The 18,828-nt window shown below is 44.2% G+C and overlaps 1 protein-coding gene across 1 annotated transcript; it reads right to left on the minus strand.

Annotated features, from left to right (window-relative positions):
• Positions 1–322: 322 nt before the first annotated feature.
• On the minus strand, positions 323–12,201 carry DCLK3 (doublecortin like kinase 3). The gene is made up of 4 exons (XM_054384944.1): positions 10,330–12,201; positions 2,727–2,859; positions 1,489–1,656; positions 323–519 (listed from the first exon to the last, which is right to left on the minus strand). The coding sequence occupies exons 1-4, from the start codon at positions 11,776–11,778 to the stop codon at positions 323–325; spliced, it is 1,947 nt and encodes a 648-aa protein (XP_054240919.1). The 5' UTR covers positions 11,779–12,201.
• Positions 12,202–18,828: the final 6,627 nt, after the last annotated feature.

An 18,828-nucleotide genomic window follows, 5' to 3' on the forward strand; every position in this document is an offset into this window, starting at 1 on the left:
TCTGAGCACCCTGCTCCAGTGCTCTGTCACCTTCACCATCAAGAAGTGTCTCCTCTAAAATAACAGATACCCTCCAGTAAATATCTAGACCCCCCAGCTGTCACCAGAGAGACTCCCAAGTAACATCAGTGGAGGGTGAGTGTGAATCTGGTCTCTGTCCTTCTCCAGAGCCTTGGAATAAATACATTAAAAAAAAGATATATATAAAAAAAGACATGGCAAGAGCCAGCACCAACTGTGTGCTAAAGGCCTAACGCATCTAGAAAAGAAACAATAATTTGCTAAATCAATAGAAAGAAGACTAGACAATCTGGATTGGATTTCAGGAGTCCTCAGCAGCAGCCTCCCTGCGGCGCTGGGCGCGGAAATGCCGCTCGATGTTTATCGTCACTTCCCTCTGCAGGTTCCTGCTGTTGGTTTTCCCAGCTGTCCTGATCCAGGGGTGCTGAAGCACTTGGCGTGCTGTGTAGCGCTTCTGGGGATCCACTATCAGCAGCCTGGTTATCAGGTCTTTTGCTGCTATTGTGAAAGAAAGAAAAGCAGGAGGAAAAGACCAGGGACATGATGATGCTGTTGGTTAGAGCCATACAAAATATCTTTTTATGCTTTATTTATTAGTTTTACCTTAATAAATTCTGTGACCAGCCCCAGGAGATATTCTACCAACTAGAATCATAGAATGGTCTGGGTTGGAAGGGGCCTAAGAAGGTCATCCAGGCCAACCCCTTCTGCAGTCAGCAGGGACATCCTCCACTAGATCAGGCTGCCCAGAGCCCTGTTGAGCATCACTTTGAATATCTCCAGGGATGGGGCCTCAACTACCTCCCTGGGCAACCTGTTCCAGCACCCTCATGGTAAAGAACCTGTTTCTGACATCCAGTTAGATTTAGAATTGGTGCCAGGAGATGTTAAATCTCCAACATATCTGTTACTAATACCATTCACCACTTCAGAAAGTCAAGGGAATTTAATCTCAAAGGCACGCTGAAGCAGCAGGCTAGGTGTTCAGATTCACAGTAATTATTATCTCATCCCTCAAGGAGCACAGAAGTCATAGAATGCTGTTGAGCCTGTTCTTTAAAAGACTGTTTAGGGAGAGAGGGGTTTTAGAGTTTTGAAGAGTGCACACAAGGCAGTGTATTAGCCCATAAGAAGGGAAAACTATTACATGTAGACACCACTGATCTCAACGGAAAATCCACGCTGTGTGTTCTGGGGACTCAGGATTTCATTCTCAGCTTTTGAGATGTTTGCCTACATCTGTACAATCTAGCATAACCCAGGAGATTGTTTTGGCACACTTGTCTACAGAAACATTTCTTCGCAGCAAGGTGAGGAATCAGATCAGATTCACTGCCAGTGATACTACCAGAGGACTAAATTCACCTTCCAAAGCAAACACAGAATCACTCAAAAGAGACCTGCAAGACACCCTCAAGTTCGTTGAGCTCACTGTCCTGCTCTTTCCACTCCAGGGAAGAACCTTACCTGCAGAAATATTGTCCCAGTATGGAGAAAGGAACTCGTAGTGCCCCAGCTGTATGATCTGAAACAGCTCTTCCTGGTCACGTTCCTGACTGCGGAAAGGGGGGAAGCCGCAGAGCAGAATGTAAAGGATCACACCGGCTGCCCACATATCTACTTCCAGCCCATAGCCTAAGCAAAAGACAAAGCAAACCAAAAGCCCTGCTTTAGAAAGCAAGCTCATGACTGTAGGGAACTGTCTCTTTTGTCATTCTGTTTCCAAGCAGCACAGAAGGTCTGCTCAGTTTCACAAAAAGATGAGGCGAGCAGGATTGTGACTGGGTGCCCCACACGAGCTCTGCCTGCTGTAACAACCACAGCTCTTACAAAGTGCCTCTCTTCTTCAACATGGTTCACAAACACTGCCTCCCAGGGCCAGTGTCAACTGCAGACCAGCTGATGAAAACATAGTGTCATGTATTTCTAAAACAGTCCTCCTCAGATTCCTTTTGAAAAAGCCCTAAGAGAGTGCCAAGTTTCCATTGAAACAGGATGTCACTGGAGATGTGCAACCCAGCTTCACAGAACAAAACCCCAGAAATAGCTTTGCTTGAGTCATCAACAAAAATGACTCCTTTCCAGGTCTGACTCTTTTGGGATATGAAATCTGAAAAAGTTTCTGCTGGCATGAGACATGCTTGGGCTTTTTGCATAAGTTTAACGTAAAAGCGGACAATGGGTTTGTATCATTAGCAGCCTTAGAAAGTTTTTTGGGTTCCAGTCATGAAATGGAGCTGAGTAGGGGCTTTAGAAACTGTTTTGGGTTTCAGTCATGAATTGGAACTGAGTAGGGGCCTTAGAAAGTCATCTGGGTTCCAGTCATGAACTGGAGATGAAGAGGGGCCTTAGAAAATGTTTTGGGTTCCAGTCATGAAATGGAGCTGACTACCCTCAGGTTGCAGCATGACTTTTTGCTCATCTCCTTATTCCAGGAGTTACCATTTATGACATTTTATGGCTTGTCTGCTTGGAAATCAGTGTTCTGCTACCACAGACATTAATAATGCAAAATATGGCTTGATGTCAAGCTTGTGTTTGTCAGAAGTTTTCTTTCCTTTCCTTTCACAGATTACACTGCTAGACATCCTCCTACCCTGCAAACACATATCAGTAGGTTGAAATATTCTGGAGTGTTTCCATGATGAGAAAGCTGAGAGTTAATGGCATGATTTATGACAATGCATAAGCAGATACACACTCACCCTTCTCAGCAAGTATTTCAGGGGCAACGTACGTTGGTGTTCCACACACAGTAAAGATGGGTTTTGTAACCAGCTTTGCAAGGCCAAAATCTGCCAGTTTCAGTGTAGTAGATCTATCTGCATTATGCTGAACCTATACTCAACAAAAACAAACAAACAAACAAACAAAAACCCAAACATATTTAGTCCAGATTTTAAGACAGCAAAGGATAAAGGAAGTAGTTAATAAATAAGCAGAAATTCCAATGTAGAGCAACATCAAATAAAAGCAGTAGTTTGGTAAACAGCATTAGAAAAATGTGTTGGGATTTTTTTTCTATCCATATAGTAAGGTGGTGCATGTATTTAAGAGAACAAGTAATGGGAAAAAAGCAAACCACTTTGCTCTACAAATTCTGGCAGACTGTAATTTCCAAGAAATAAAAGGGAGGAAGATGAAAACAATAACCAAGAGTCCAATTAAATGTTATTATTTCCTCTTGGGAAAGTAAATTCTTCTTCTTTTCCCCTGGGAAAGCAAAGAAGAATGCTGTGAGCTTCTTTATGCTTAGATGTGAAATTCCCAGGCAAGCTACTGACATTACAGTGTCACTTGAAAAGCATGTCTCTGTCAAAACAAAATGAAAGATACAAAACACAGAGATTTGATATAAGATATAGATATAAGAAAGAAGTTCTTTACAAGAAGGGTGGTGAAACACTGGCCCAGGTGTTGCAGCGATGTGGTAGAAGCCCCATCCCCATCCCTGGAAACATTTCCAGGTCAGGTTGGATGATGCTGATGCTCTGAGCAACCTCCTGATCTAGCTCAAGATCTCACTGCAGGGGGGTTGGATTAGATGACCTTGAAAGGTCCTTTCCAACCTGAACAATTCTACCAGTCCGTATTCAAAAGCCAAACCATGAAGCAGTATAATTAAACACATCAGTACTCTTAATACTGGTGACTAATATTCAAATATTCTTTAAGAGGTAAAAAAACCACCATGAATTTAATCAAAATTAAAAATAATTTGTAACTATAAGGAACAGATGAGCAGCTCAAATGCCTACAACAAAGCCAAGGAATCTGGACTCCTGCTTTGAACTGACAAACTGCAGCATAATGTGACATGTACACCCCATGGTTTCACACCTCATGCTTTGCCATCACACACTGCTTGAGAAAGTAAAAGAGTCAAGATGGTCTCTATTGCAAGACAACTAAGGGCACAGATGGGGCAAGAGTTGTTCTCCTACATTACAGATGATTGATTCCTATTTTGTATCTTTGTAGAAACTTGCATGGAATAGTCCGGGTTGGAAGTGACCTCTGAAGGCCACCTAGTCCAGCCCCTTCTGCAGCAAGCAGGGGCATCCTCAACTAGATCACTTGTCCAATTTTGATCAAGCAAAACATTTTTGTGTTTTTTATTTTTTTTTAAGAAAAAAGCATTAATTACAAAATCATACATTCTAGCTTACTAAGTACTTTTTATCTTCTTCATAAAAAATGTCAGTGCTCTGCTAGATTTGATTAAGCTAAAGATTTCAGGGGGGGGTGTTTGTTTTGGTTTGGTTTGTTTTCTAAGAAAATGTATTTTTCAGTGTGAAACTGAATATGAAGTGTACTACAGCCATGCAGTCAGAACTTCTGCAGAAGAAAGCTAAGAGGCTATAGCCATTTTCTCCATTGCATTAGTCAGCTCCATTACAATTTTTTTTTGCCATAATGCAGCTGACAAAGACAAAAAACAAATTACAAAGGTAGCAGTTACTTTCTAGAGCAGCATCCACCCACAGGGTTTATATTCTGATAACAGGGGCAATAATGATAAATGCTACCAAACCACACAATTTAAATGCTTGGGTTTATATGTACTATGAAAAAACAAAAAATAAACCCCACAACATGAAGTATCTTCCTATTGTGTAAATAAAGCTTTTAATATTATATAAGAGAATTCTGTCATGTGGAATTTCAGCTGACAGCCTGCATGCTGCTGTACACTAAAAAAAAAAAAAAAAAACAACACTGGGATGTTTAGAAACCCAGAGGGAGGGGGTGGGGAGGGTGGAGAACACACTGGTCTTCACCCCAACCCCCCAGTCAGTCAGCAGGAAAGGTCTTGCTTCGCAAACAGACTGCTGTACTTTTTTCCTTTCATCAGGGTGCCAGACTCCTAATCTCTCCTCACAGCACAAGGTGGCAACACTGCACCATCTGCTCTTGCAGGACAAAAGCACCGAGCTGTCATTGCACCTCACAACCCAACAGGTAGGAACTCCTAGGAGGCACCCTGGGTATATTTCCAGAGCTTTGTGGCAATCGTTTCAAAGCCAGCATGTAACCTGTCAGCACTCCTGAACTCACCCCAGAACAACTCCTCCAGCACCTTCACGGACACTATGCTCAGAACAACTCAAGTCAGCTCAGGCAGGGTGAGCGTTCCCTTTGTGCCCAGCTTCATCCCCTCCAGCCTATCTTTCTGTCACCTGGCATCACTTTGGGCATGCCAATACACTTTTCTGTAGAAACAAAAGCTTCTCAGGTTGCTTTTCTTCCTTCCTGAGGCCAGACTACTTACATGATCACAGCAGTATCACAGAAACATAGGACCTGCTTCAGAGAAATCGAGCCGTTAACATCCACAGCATGTGCTCTGGGCAATGGTGAGAGCAAGGCAGAAATGGTGCCACTGAATCACAAAATCATAGCATATCAGATTGGGGGAGACCTCAAGGGTTTTCTGGTTCAACTGGGTAAAGAACAGTCTAGATAAGGTGCCTCAGCAACCTGTCCAGGTGAATCTTGAAAGTATCCACAAGAGCCTATTAGCCCTACTGGGACACCTAAGATGCCTACAACTGGTTCTGCATTCAAGGTTACAAAGGTTGGCTCCAGAAGGCCATTTTAAACTGTTACTTTGTCTTACCTGCCTCTGGAGTTCATCAGGATAAGGAAGGCTGGTATCCAATACACATTCTGTAGACAGCCTATTTAGGCCACACAGCTACTTATGTCCTTCAAGGGCAAGGGAAGCCAGCATCTGGTAGTCTTGGACTACAGGCAGTTAGAATTGCTGACCACCACCTCAAACACAGATGCCAGAGTATTAGAATAGCATCTGGGGAACTCCAGCCATCCCAGAAGATGATAGTGCACTAATAGAAATCCAAAATCACCTTCAAAGAAGGGATAAATGGATCTTTTCCTTTTCTCCAGTCTGTTTATGACTTCCACTACTTGATGCTCTTGTTTGTTTTCACACCTGCCATGCAAAATGCATCAGGGTGTTTCAAATGATTTATAGGATCACAGATTCATAGAATGGTTTGGGTTGGAAGTGACTTTAAAGATCATCTACTTCCAACTAGATGATAGGAGCAGGGGCACCTTCCACTAGCCCAGTCTGCTCAAGCCCTTGTTCAACCTGGACTTTAACACCTCCAGAGAGGAGGAGGCATTCATGACCTGCCTGGGCAACCTGTTCCTGTGGTCTCCCCACCCTCACTGTAAAGAATTTCTTCCTAATATCCAGTCCAAATGTACCCTACTCAAGCTTAAACCCATTGCCCCTTGTCCTATCATTACAAGCCCTTGTAAAAAGGCCCTTACTAGGTTTCTTGTAGGCCTCCTTCAGGTACTGGAAGGTTCCTAGAATGTCTCCCCATAGCCTTCTCCTCTCCAGGCTTCAACTCTCCCAGCCCGTCCCCATAGGAGAGGTTCTCCAGCTCCCTGACCATCTTCATGGCCCTCCTCTGGACCCACTCCATGTCCCTCTTATGCTGGGGGCACGAGAACTGAATGCAGTACTGCAGGTGGGTTCTCACAAGAGCAGAGGGGCAGAAATTACCTCCCTCATCCTGCTAGTCACACACTAACATTAGTATTAACATGTCTCTGCGCATATGTGTGGTAGCAGAGATTCTTGTTACAGACATCATGAAAGGAAGACAGCCCATGAGACATTTGATGTATTAGAAACAGAGATAACAAAAATGTTCTGCTTACATGTTGGAGTTTCAAGCTCCCCTTGCTGCTAGTTAGGAGATTGGAAAAAGAAAACTACAGAAAATACCCTCTGTAGCTTTATTATAGTGAAAGCTCCTGAAAGGTAGGTGGTTAAATAGGATTTTAACTTAAATGCACTCAGAAGGCTCTGACAGTGTTTGTGTATATGCAAATAGTGTCACAAAACCACAGCTGAAGGACAGAAAGGTTGTACTTGACATTCTTGCACATATATGAAAACTTGAGAGAGAGGAAAAGGGGAAAAAAAACTATTAAAAGCTGTAACACTTACTTGTGGAGTATTAAACAACTACCAGGGTATCATGTGTGGGACGTGTACACGGAGGTGACTACACAGAGCACAAACACAACCCTCCCTCTTCCCCCCGAAAGGGGTCAAGGAGGTGATTTTGTGGCATTTGCAGCTATCACCTGGAGAAACACCACTGCACTCTGAAATTAATTTCTCACTCGTATCAAGCAATGGCAGCACCTGCAGTGCCTTAGCTGAAAAGCGTGCCAGCAAGCTCTGCTGCCTCAGGTGGCACTGAAGCAGTGACTGCCTTCTTTTGTGGGACCAGACACATCACTCTGCTGATCCTTGGTAGCAAAGGTTTTCTACCTTAACACCCAGTCCTGTGTGAGGTAGCTGTGTTTGCAGACAGGAGCCAGAGCAGCTGTAAAACAGGTTTTGGATTTGCAGCACAAGCCACCTCCCTGCCTGCCTCCGTCCCTCCCAGCTATGCTGCAAGGTGTCCAATCGTCACGGACAGAGGCAGTAACGAAAGAGGGAGAAGAAAGCCAAAAAAGGATGGTGGTGGACTGTTAGAGAAGTTTGTAAGTAGAGGACAGCTCCATAAGAAGTGCAGTGAACCAAGAATTAAATCAGGTTTCCAACTCTTTCCCATGTCAATAATTTTACAGCTCACTGCACATTACAGTGTAGACTTCATGGGTCAGAGGCCACGGTGGTGTTAGGTGAGTGGTTGGACTCAAGGGTCTTAGAAATCTTTGCCAACTGAAACAATCCTATGATTCTCTGTGTGTTTCTACCTTTTCTTCTGCAGGGACAAAAGCTGTTTGCCCTCTTGCCCCAGCTGCTTACTCTGCTCACTTTTATGTAATTCATGGAAATAATTTCCCCCCATTTGCTGCCTCTCTGCTAACTCTGATGGAAATCAGCCAGAGTGTTCAAACCCCAGCAGGAACAGGTTTAGATTCTCACACAAAGCAGGTTTACAGGAGACAAGTTCATTTCCTTAGTAAAACAGACCAAGGATCTTTTCACTTCAATTTTCCTTTTGCTGGTAAGGTTTAGGAAAAACTGTTGACAAGAAAGGACAAGGGTGACCTGCCAATTAGCAGCAAGGTGAAGCTGGAACAGGTACAATTTTCTTTTCTATAGTGCTGGGGTAACACTGTACTCATATGACAAAATATCTACAGGCTGGGGACCAGTTTGGCCTTGAAAATTATTTTCTGCCTATCACTGACTCACAGAATGTTAGGGGTTGGAAGGGACCTCAAAAGATCACCCAGTCCAAACCCCCCCCCCCTCCACCAGAGCAGGATCACCTAGAGTAGTCTGCACAGGGATGCATCCAGGTGGGTTTTGAATATCTCCTGAGTGTGAGTTTCCACAACCCCCCCTGGGTAGCCTGTTCCTATGCTCTGTCACCCTCACAAGGAAAAATTTCTTCCTCATGTTTCCATGGAACTTCCTATGCCTCCACTTCCACCATTGCCCCTTGTGCTGGCATTGGGCATCACCCAGGAGAGCCCAGCCTCTGGGCACTCACCTTGCACATCTTTATCAACAGCAATGAGGTCACCTCTCAGGCTCCTCCTCTCCAAGCTGCAGAGCCCTCAGCTCCCTCAGGCTCTCCTGATGAAGATGTTCCACTCCCCAAATCATTTTTGTGGCTCTGTGCTGGACTTCCTCAAGAAGTTCCCTGAGGTCCTTCCTGAACTGAAGGGCCCAGAACTGGACACAATATTCCAGATGTGTCCTCACCAGGGCAGAGTAGAGGGGCAGGAGAACCTCTCTGACCTAATAACCACAGCCCTTCTAATACCCCCCAGGATGCCATTGGCCTTCTTGGCCACCAGAACACATTGCTGGCTCATGGCAACCTCCCATCCACTAGGACCCCCAGGTTATTTTGCCCTTCACTGCTCTTCAACAGCTCAGTCCCCAACCTGCACTGCTCCATGGGGTTGTTCTTTCCCAGGTGCAAGACTCTCTATTCAGAATGGGGAACATGATTATTGCAGTGCTACACAACTTTCCCTCTACCCAGCAATCTGTTTTGCAGTGCTGGGAAGTAAATGGGAAAACAACCAGTATGGACCTGTGCACCTCACCTTTCTGCTTACCTGCATCTCTCTGATAATTACATATTATAGAAGGAAATGGAGCACTGGCCTCAGGTGTTTCACATGCACTAGTTCATCTTCAGCAAATAGGTTCATAATGGAAAAATCAGCTTCTGGAGAAATCAGCAGTTCTAAGGGAAGGTTTGTCTGAAAGGCTAAATGAGGCATGAAGGCAGGGCATACAAGCCTACTTCTTCCTGCCAACCAGCCACTTGCACTCACCATCTTTACTTCACACACAAGGCACATAGCAAGGATTTTCATCAGCAGGAGACACAACAAGACCTGCTATAGACATTGTAGCTTAGGCAACAGGTTTCGGAGCAAACCATTCTGGCCCAGCCTTATTCAATCTCTGTGTGGTCCTGCAGGCTACAATGCTGCTTTTCTCAAGAAATTCACACCAATTTCTTCCCCAAAATTAATTTCCTTAAAGAAGCATCTTCCAGCAGCAGATCAAATCTTATTTATTACACACTGGCCAATATTTGGTAGCTATTAGGGACTCTGGTGACAAGAGATCAGTAAGGAAGGGTTGCTTAGTGGGTGTCTTGTCAAGTGTCAGTCCTGCAAATATTTCTGTGTGTATTCATGCACGTGAGCAACTCTATTGACTTCAGTGCTGGGTGCAAAGAATGGAGCCTTAGATATGCAACAGCAAAAAAAAAAGAACTTTTCTCTTTGACATGAAGTTAGCATTTGAGCTGACTTCCGTGCTGTATTTCACCACAACATTCACATCTGACTGTCAGATTATTTCAGTCAGCTGCATCATCCTCCTGCTCCTGAGAACATTAATTGTCACAAGATAGAAGTCATTATGGTAGAGTACTGGCAGTGTTCTGCAGTGGACAAAAAGCCCACTGAACGAATAAGCTAAATTAACAATTCAAATGTATTTTGGTCTGCAAGGAAGATGCTTTATGATTCAGAGCATGCTTCATGCAAAGATATTCATCCTTGCATACCTAAAAGTCAGATGCAATCATTCACTACCCCTGAAAGCCAGGTCATTTTTATTTCAATTTCTCTTTGCTAGCACTGCTATCTGCAATCTATGTGAAGCAAACTGCACTGGTAATTTAACTTCAAAATTGTACCCATTCTTCCAAACAGCCCTGCCACACCACGGTATCTCTGCCACACTGTTTGCTTAAAAATAAAAGAAATAAAATGGGTAAATAGAAAGCAAATAATCTCCTGCACATACTCAAGGTGTTTGCCAATACTTACCAAAAGGTTCTCTGGTTTGAGATCCCTGTGGACAATGTTTTTGCTGTGAATGTAAACCAGTGCTTCACACAGGTCAGTGATCATGACAGCAGCATCATGCTCTGTGAACTTCACACTTTCTATGATTGCATCAAACAAGTCCCCTCCTGGGACATACTCTAGGATTAAGTAGATCTCAGCTTCTGTCTCGTACACTTCAATCAAGCTGACGATGTTGGGATGCGAGAGGCTCCTAATGATCAGAATTTCACTGTCCATCATGTCCTCTTTCCCCTTCAGCTTTGATTTATCAACGATCTTCATGGCATAGATCTGATTGGAGTCGCAGTGGCGGCATTCCTTCACCACTGCAAAGTTCCCATCCCCAATAGTTCTGCCAATCTCATAGTACTTTTCCACATCAGTTCTGGTTTTGATGGCATGCCTCCGGCTCGGGTTTTCCAACCCCTGAGCCTTGCTCTCTTCTTTATTCGCTCTGCACTCCCCTGTCTTCTCCCTCTCTCTACACATGATGTTACCCTCTCTTCTGGTTCCTTCTTCTTTGGCCCTTTGGCCTTCTTTGCCATCCCTCTGTGTTTTAGACAGTTTCTCAGCATCCCTTGGAGTGTCTTTCTTTAGCCAGCTCCTTTGGTTCATCACACAGCTACCTCCATTCTCTTCTTTTGCTTCATGAGTTACCTGCAGCCCTTCTACAGCATTCTTCTTGATTTTTACTACTTCCTTCCCATGGTTTTCGTGTTTCTCCGCATCCCTTTCCCTCTCCAGGATCCTTTTTTGCTTTTCCAGCCCTTCATTAACATTCCTATGTAGGGGCTTCCATGCCCTCCTACAGCCACTCTCTTTCCAACCAACTTCCTCATCTTCCAGACAAGTTTCCGCAGGTTTTCGGCAGTTCCTGACTTTTTCATTTCTTTCTACGTGGTACCTCTGACATGCACCTGTGTTCAGGTCTCTGTTCTCAAAGGAGGCCTCAGCTCTCCTTTCCCTTTGGAGCTTTTGTCTGGCCTGCCTTTCCTGTTCACACTTCTCACACCTCACCTTTTCCTCTGAACTCTCTTCTAACCCCTCCTCAGGGCTCTTCTCGTGGTTAAGGTACCTCTCGTTTTCTCTTGTCTTTCTAGAAGGCTTCAGTCCTTGCTCACCATCCCATCTCTCTCTGGTCCACTTTTTTGTGGTTCTAATATTTTCCTCCTGCTTTGGTTTGGCTTGACTTTTTCCTTCATGTCCAGCATGAGGCTTGGGAGACATGCCCTCACTGCAGTTCTTGGCAATTTCTATCTCATCAAAGCCACTGTCTACTTTCAAAGCCTTGTCACACAACCTGCTCTTCAGTTTTTGGGACTGATCCTCACTCTGGTGAACAGCAGCACCGGCAGCATAAGGATTTTCAGGATAAAGTTCTTGTAATACCACTTCCAGGTTCTTCAAAGTGAGGGGCTCTCTCCCCATAGCTATGAATGCATCACCTTCCCTGAAGAAGTCAGAAAGACTTTGGATTTCTCTGCCTCTCAGGTTGTAAAGCTTTCTGACACGGTCATTCTTCCAGCGTGGAAATCCCAGAGCTTCAGAAATGTCCCCCAGCAGCTGTTCAAAGGTCTGGATTGATCTCCTGTTGAGAAGCAAAGTTATCCTCCTGAGCGTGCGCCCACCGGGTTTCACCACCGTAATGACCCTTGGCTTCACTGGGCTGTGCTCGGAATGCAGCGAGTGAAAACCATTATGGGGACCGAAAAACAGGGACCTGTGGCTGCTTTCACTCAGGCATGGCTTTCCGTAGTTACCACGACGCAGGGGAGGGCAAGTCCCTTGCAGTTTCCTCTCCTTTGCTTTTGAGCTGGCGTTGTGTGACGAGCGGTTGAACAAGCCTCGGCGCCCTGCAGCAAACAAAGAGCAGGCAGCTTATTAATTTTGCACCATCAGAGCCTCCCAAGCAACACTTCTCTACTTATCAGTATGTGGTGTCAGAGGGTAGGGGTAGGTGCATTCAATGTTTATAAAGAACTTCAACTGTCCCTAAAGAGTAACTCCTTGTTCATGCAACTACAGACAGCCTGAGCGTGCAACGAAATGTAAATGCACTTTGTGACATGGAAATACTGCTAAAAAGATTATAATATTGGAAACCCTGTCCAGTTTGGGGCTCCACAGTTCAGGAAAGACAGGGATCTACTGGAGAGAGTCCAACAAAGAGCTACAAGGATGATTAAGGGACTTGCACATCTCTCCTATGAGGAAAGACTGAGAGCCGTGGGGCTGTTCAGTTAGGGAAGAGAAGGCTGAGAGGAGATCTGATCAGCATCTATAAATACATGAGGCGTGGGTGTCAGAAGCAAGGGGAGAGGCTCTTTTAGGTGGTGCCCACATGTAGGACAAGGAATAATGGATAGAAGCTAGAACACAGCAAGCTCCACCTCAGCATGAGGAGAAACTTCTTTACTGTGAGGGTGATGGAGCACTGGAACAGGCTGCCCAGAGAGGGTGTGGAACCTCCTTCGCTGGAGAATTTCAAAGCCAACCTGGGCATGTTCCTGTGTGGCCTGCCTTAGGTGATCCTACTTTGACAGGGGGGTGGGACCCAATGATCTCTGGTAGTCCCTTCCAATTCCTAACATTCTGTGAAACAGATTCTTCTCCTAAATCCTCCCATCTTCATGAAAAAGCCTCCAAAAGTGAGGTTACTTGTGCCAGGATTGCACCCAGGTTATTTAGCATTCTCTCCTCAATCTACCTACTCACTACCTAACTCACCCAGTTCCTTTCTGAACTCAATTACAATTTTGGCCTCTGTAAACTCCGTGGTAACAAGATCAACAATTAAATTGCAGGAAGTAAAAGAAAGTAATTACTTCTGGTTTGAAATTGCTACCAGATGGCTACATGTGTGCAGCCTTATAATTATTTATCTCCCCTTCACTCTCCCTGGACCATTCCTTCAGTTTCTAGACTTTGATAACGTAATCAGATTCTTTTTAAAAAGGGGTTTGTTTTGTTGGGATTTTTGCTATAATAATAAAGAGGTTTTTTTTCCTTAAAGAAAGGCCACTTTAGGTTTGATAAGTGGAGTCCTGGTTTTCCAGTATTTTGGTTTGACTTTGGCACATTATCTAGCAGTGGACTTCACAGTGTTAGGCTAACAGTGAACTCAATGGTCTGAAAGGTCTTTTCCAGCCTACACCATCCTATGAGGCTATGATTTCTTTCTTCTAAAAAAAAAAAAAAAAAAAGAGAGAGAACAGTGTCATTAACAATTTTCCCTCTGGTATTTCATGTTAGAATGCCAACCAAAGAAAAAGAGCATTATTCATTATGTATAATTCTGAAAAGGAAGAAGTGAAAACTTTCTCAGGGGGTTGAAACACCTCTGTTATGAGGACAGGGTGAGGAAGCTGGAGTTGTTCAGCCTGGAGAAGAGAAGGCTCTGGGGAGACTTAACAGCAGCCTTCCAATATCTGAAAGAGGATGCAGAGAGACTGTTTACAAAGGTCTGCAGTGATAGGACCAGGGGCAATGGCTTCAAACTAGAGAAGAACAGATTTAGATTGGATGTTAGGAACAAGTTCTTTGGCGTGAGAGTGGTGGAACAGTGGAACAGGTTGCCCAGGGAGGTAGTTGGTGACCCATCCCTGGAGATATTCAAGGTGAGGCTTGACAGAGCTCTGGGCAACCTGATCTAGTTGAGGATACTTCTGCTCACTGCAGAGGGGGGTGGAATACATAACCTTTGGAGGTCACTTCCAACCCAGGCCATTCTATGATTCTATGTAAATGAACATATGTATGGACAAGCCAAGCTATAACATTATTCACTATTTATAAACACAACAATAAGCTAAGAATAAAACTGTGCCCCTGAAGTATTCCAATTTCCTGTACTTAAGATTATAACTTGATTAAAATGCAACTCTTCTCAGTCTCAGGAAAGAACCTTTCAGAATGAGATCACAGGGTGCTTCCAACTCCATTTAGGAGTCTTGCCATTCAGTTGGGAACAAACGTTCAGTACATATGAACTAACAGGACCAAGCCAACAGAAAGCAGTCAGAACAACTAGCAAACCACACCAGGAAATCCCCCCACACATATGGCTTCTCCCAGAGAATCCCACACGTTTCCATGCATTACTAGGATTACACAGATGCAGTGCTGTGGGCACCAAAGAAAACCTGCACAGAAGAATGTTCCTCTTGGTGCTAGAGTTCACACACATGTTCAGGACCTCTGGCAAGATTAAGCCTACTTGTTGTAGGTTAAGGGAAATCAAGAGCTAATTGGTATAACCACAAAGAAAAGTCCTCCAGAGGCTAGAGAGTCCCAGGACATTCTCAACTCTTATTCTGTTTTCCTGTAGGCCCAAGTGTATTCCTTGTACCTGAATGCCTTTTGTGTGTATTTGTAAACAAAATATCCATTTAAACTTCCAATCCAATATGGAGCATTTTTATTTTACTCCTTGGGAACGGGCAAAATATCTTTTGTAACCTTTTGCCCTGGGCAGCTTGTGGCTCAGAACTAGGGCACTACTGTATTTTGGTTTCCAGCTGCTGTAAAGCCATTGCCAGTATCTCAAGCTATGTATGTTTATTTTTGCCTTTCATCAAGGCATAGAGTGAATAGGAAAGATGCCTCCTCACCCAGGAGGACAAACAAAAAGGGGAAACTACAAGGTCTAGTGTGAGGTGTCCCTGCCCATGGCAGGGGGGTTGGAACTGGATGACCCTTGAGGTCCTTCCAACTCCAGCAATTCTGTGATTCTCTGCAGTGCTGATGTAAAACCTGCATAGCCAAAAGGAATGGAATTGAGTGGAGAGAGCAGACTCTGCTACAGACCTCCACTCTGCTGGTGGCTTTGATTGATGCCTCATGATGGACACTCCTTAGTTGTAATATGCTCAGCAGCTAAGCATTGTCTTCCCCTCAGCATGCGCCTGAAGTCTTGGATTCATTTTCTTCCCCTGCCAAATGAGATAGATTCTTCTTCTCCAAATAAATATTAGGAGGAGGCCCAGCTGCCAAGACACTGATTGAAAACGTAAGCATTATATAAGAGCTACGTGTGACTAATGCTTAGTGTTTGCACAAGTTATTTCTGTCTCCATTCTGCTCTTTCAGGATGATCTTGTTATCAAAAAGATGACTACATAGGTGCTAGGGATTTTTTTTTTTCCCCAGCAATCACATATTTACATCCCACCCAGAATAAAGCTTGGTGTGAATGGAGGGAAAGAAAATAAATAAATAAGAAAGAAGTCAGGGGTGTAACAACAGTTCCCTGAAATCTAAATCAAGTCTGGAACATGTTGGTTACCAGGAACTGCTGAAAGCCTGCATTTCATCAGCATTTCCAGATTCTTGAGTCCCCACTGTCAGCAAAGCATTATCTTGCTGAGGGGAACAGTGTGTAACATTTTTGTTGCTTATAACCTGGGTACAAGAGAACAACAATGCTGCTCCAAGGAAGATTTCTCCCACGGACTGGGTTTCTCCCAGTCATGTTGCTATTATCACACCTTTCTATAAAACGATACATTTGAAGAGCCTGGCTGCACTGTGGAGCCTTTCAGTTACCCAAACATCAATTATGCTTCTTAACTAAATCAGCTGAGCTGTAAACAGAAACCAAGTGTACTTCTTTTTTATTTTTAATTCAATAATGGAATAAGAGTAGCTTTATGTAATTAGTAGGAACAATCCAGGAATGGGGGTTTGGCAGGGGGGAAGGGTTAACTGGCTTAATTCCTGGCCAAATCACAGAATCACAGATTATTAGGGACTGGAAAGGACCTCAAAAGCTCATCCAGACCAACCCCCCTGCCAGAGCAGGGTCACCTAGAGCAGGTCACACAGGAACACATCTGGGTGGGTCTTGAATATCTCCTGAGAGGGAGATTTCACACCCACCCTGGGCAGCCTGTTCCAGTCCTCTGTCACCCTCACAGGAAAAAATTTCTTCCTCCTGTTTCCACAGAACTTCCTATGCCTCAACTTCCACCACTGCCCCTTGTGCTGGCATTGGACATCACCCAGCAGAGCCTGGCTCCAGCCTCTGGGCACTCACCCTGCACATCTTTAGCAACAGCAATGAGGTCACCTCTCAGGCTCCTCCTCTCCAAGCTACAGAGCCCTCAGCTCCCTCAGGCTCTCCTCATAAGGAAGATCTTCCACTGCCTTAATAATTTCTGTGGCTCTGCACTGGACTCTCTCAAGCAGTTCCTTGAGGTCCTTCTTGAACTGGGGGGTGCAGAACTGGACACAATATTCCAGATGCAGCCTCAGCAGGGCAGAGTAATCCAGTTTCACACAAGCCACAAGTTAATACCTAACTCTCTGAGGAATAAGAATAATATTGCATATTTCTCTAGGATGAAAAAGGAAGCTGTAAGAATGTTTAAATCAATGCATAAAAGGGATCTCCTAGTGTTTGCTGAGAAAAGAGGATGTGTCAAAGTGGTGGTATCAAAGACTATGTATGATATCAAATAAAGCAAATTCATTTCAATTGCCTGTTACAACTCTTTCTGTCACCACTTTTGTTATTTTCCAGTTATCCTCTCTTGATTTTAACTGAGGCATACAAAGCAAGCCTCAATCTGTCAGGCAAGTGCACACACTTAAAGCAGTAACAAGCATTTCTAGAAAGCCTTCAAAGGTTATGCACGTCCACAGATCCTATAGCTACCATTTATATTGCTTTAAAGTCTTGTTTCCATATTTATATACAAGTGGGAGAGGGAGGAAGAGGGAAGTGGCATCAGGAACACTTCCATGAGTCTGAGTACTGGCAAATTATACATCAGAGAATAAAATGTGGTGTTTGGTTTGGTTTGTTTTTTTTTTTTTTACTGTCTTACTGAGAGCTAATGGTTATCAAATATACATCTTATAAATGTTCACATGGATGGGTGCATGAATGCATCTATTTTCATCCATATAGACATCATCTACATATGGCTGCATCTCTCAGTATCGATATACAGGATGAGAAGATTAAGAAGGCAGAAAACTGCAGGGGAGCAGCAGATGGCTGAAGAGGCTGCTGAGGATTCTCACTGTGGATAGGCAGGGGTAAGGCTGGCCCAGGACACCAGGCATGCACCCAACTTGCACACCTGGGCACAGAATAAAGAAAACTGAGACTCACAGAACAATACAGAGCTCCAGGTGAACAGACTATGGTCTTACAGGGGAAACAATCACAGAAAGCCCCTACAGAAGCAAGGAAGAACAGGACAACATGGGAACTCCCATCCCTGGAAGTTTTTAAGGCTGGGTTGGATAGGGCTCTGCTCTAGTGTGAGGTGTCCCTGCCCATGGCAGGGGGGTTGGAAGTAGATGATCCTTGAGGTCCCTTCCCACTCTGACAATTCTATGATTTGGGAGCTCCAGCAGGAACAAGACATTGAGCAACTCCTGACCAGAGCACAGGTGCTCCCTGGAGAGAAAACAGTTGCTGCAGGAACACAGCTTCTGTGGCTCATTTCTGAAAGCCAACCCACAACCCATCTGAGGGAGTCACAGCCAATCCTTCTGGGGTGGGGGGAGGCATAAGGAGGAAACAACAAAAATTCCTCTAAGACCTTGTCTCATAGGGTTTTGGCTCATACTCTGGACCTTGAGTAAAATTAAGTGAATTCAGAGGGCTTAATAGGGTTGGGATACAGAGCTTCAACCAATCTATACCTTAAGGAATTGCCTGGCTACATCCTCTACAACAGCAGAGTAAGAGGAGTAGCCAGAGGTCACCTGTTCTTGCAAGTAAATATGTATTGCTGCCATCTGCCCTTCAAAACTTCCCCCTTCCCTTGACCAGTCTTCACTGGTTTGTTCCTTAATTAAAGTACTGCCACTCATCTCACATTCCTTCCTGGCTCTCTTGTTTGAGCTCACAGCTCCAGTAATTAACTCAATGGTTTACCCAGCAGCTAATACTGCTATCAAGTCACAGGTTGCAGTGGAATTAAATTTTTACAAGGAGCATTACAGCACAATTGAAAAACAGAAGGTAACCTTGAAATAGGATCTGGTTATGGCATTGTTTGCTGTGAATAAGGTGGTGTTAGTCAAGCTCTGAAGCTTCTACAGAGGGCCTTGGATCAATATGAAAGCCTCTGCTTACAAAAGCCACCCTGGAAACTCCCCAAAGCATTAGCAGCATTCTTCATGCAAGTAAAACTGTGTAGCTGGGAGCTGCTTTGGTACATTGGTCCCAACACAGCATAAACAAAATACTGTTTCAAACGGGAAAGGAAAGTACAGCACTAAAAATGTCTGGGTGGTTGCGGTTTTTTTCTTTAAGCCCCAGCAATTCCTGCTGAGGGTATGCAGAACAAAGACCATAAGGAGGAAAAATTAGTCTTAGTCTTAACTGGAACCCAGAACATTTAATTAATATCAAAGTTTCAACAAGTAGTTGAGAGTGAAGACTGTGTCTGGCCTTTGAGTGAGAGCAGCCAAGTTCACACAGGTTACCAGAGTGCATCAGCAGCTGGCTCCAGGATGCAA

The sequence above is a fragment of the Indicator indicator genome, chromosome 11 (assembly GCF_027791375.1).
Source record: "Indicator indicator isolate 239-I01 chromosome 11, UM_Iind_1.1, whole genome shotgun sequence".
Lineage (NCBI taxonomy): Eukaryota > Metazoa > Chordata > Aves > Piciformes > Indicatoridae > Indicator > Indicator indicator.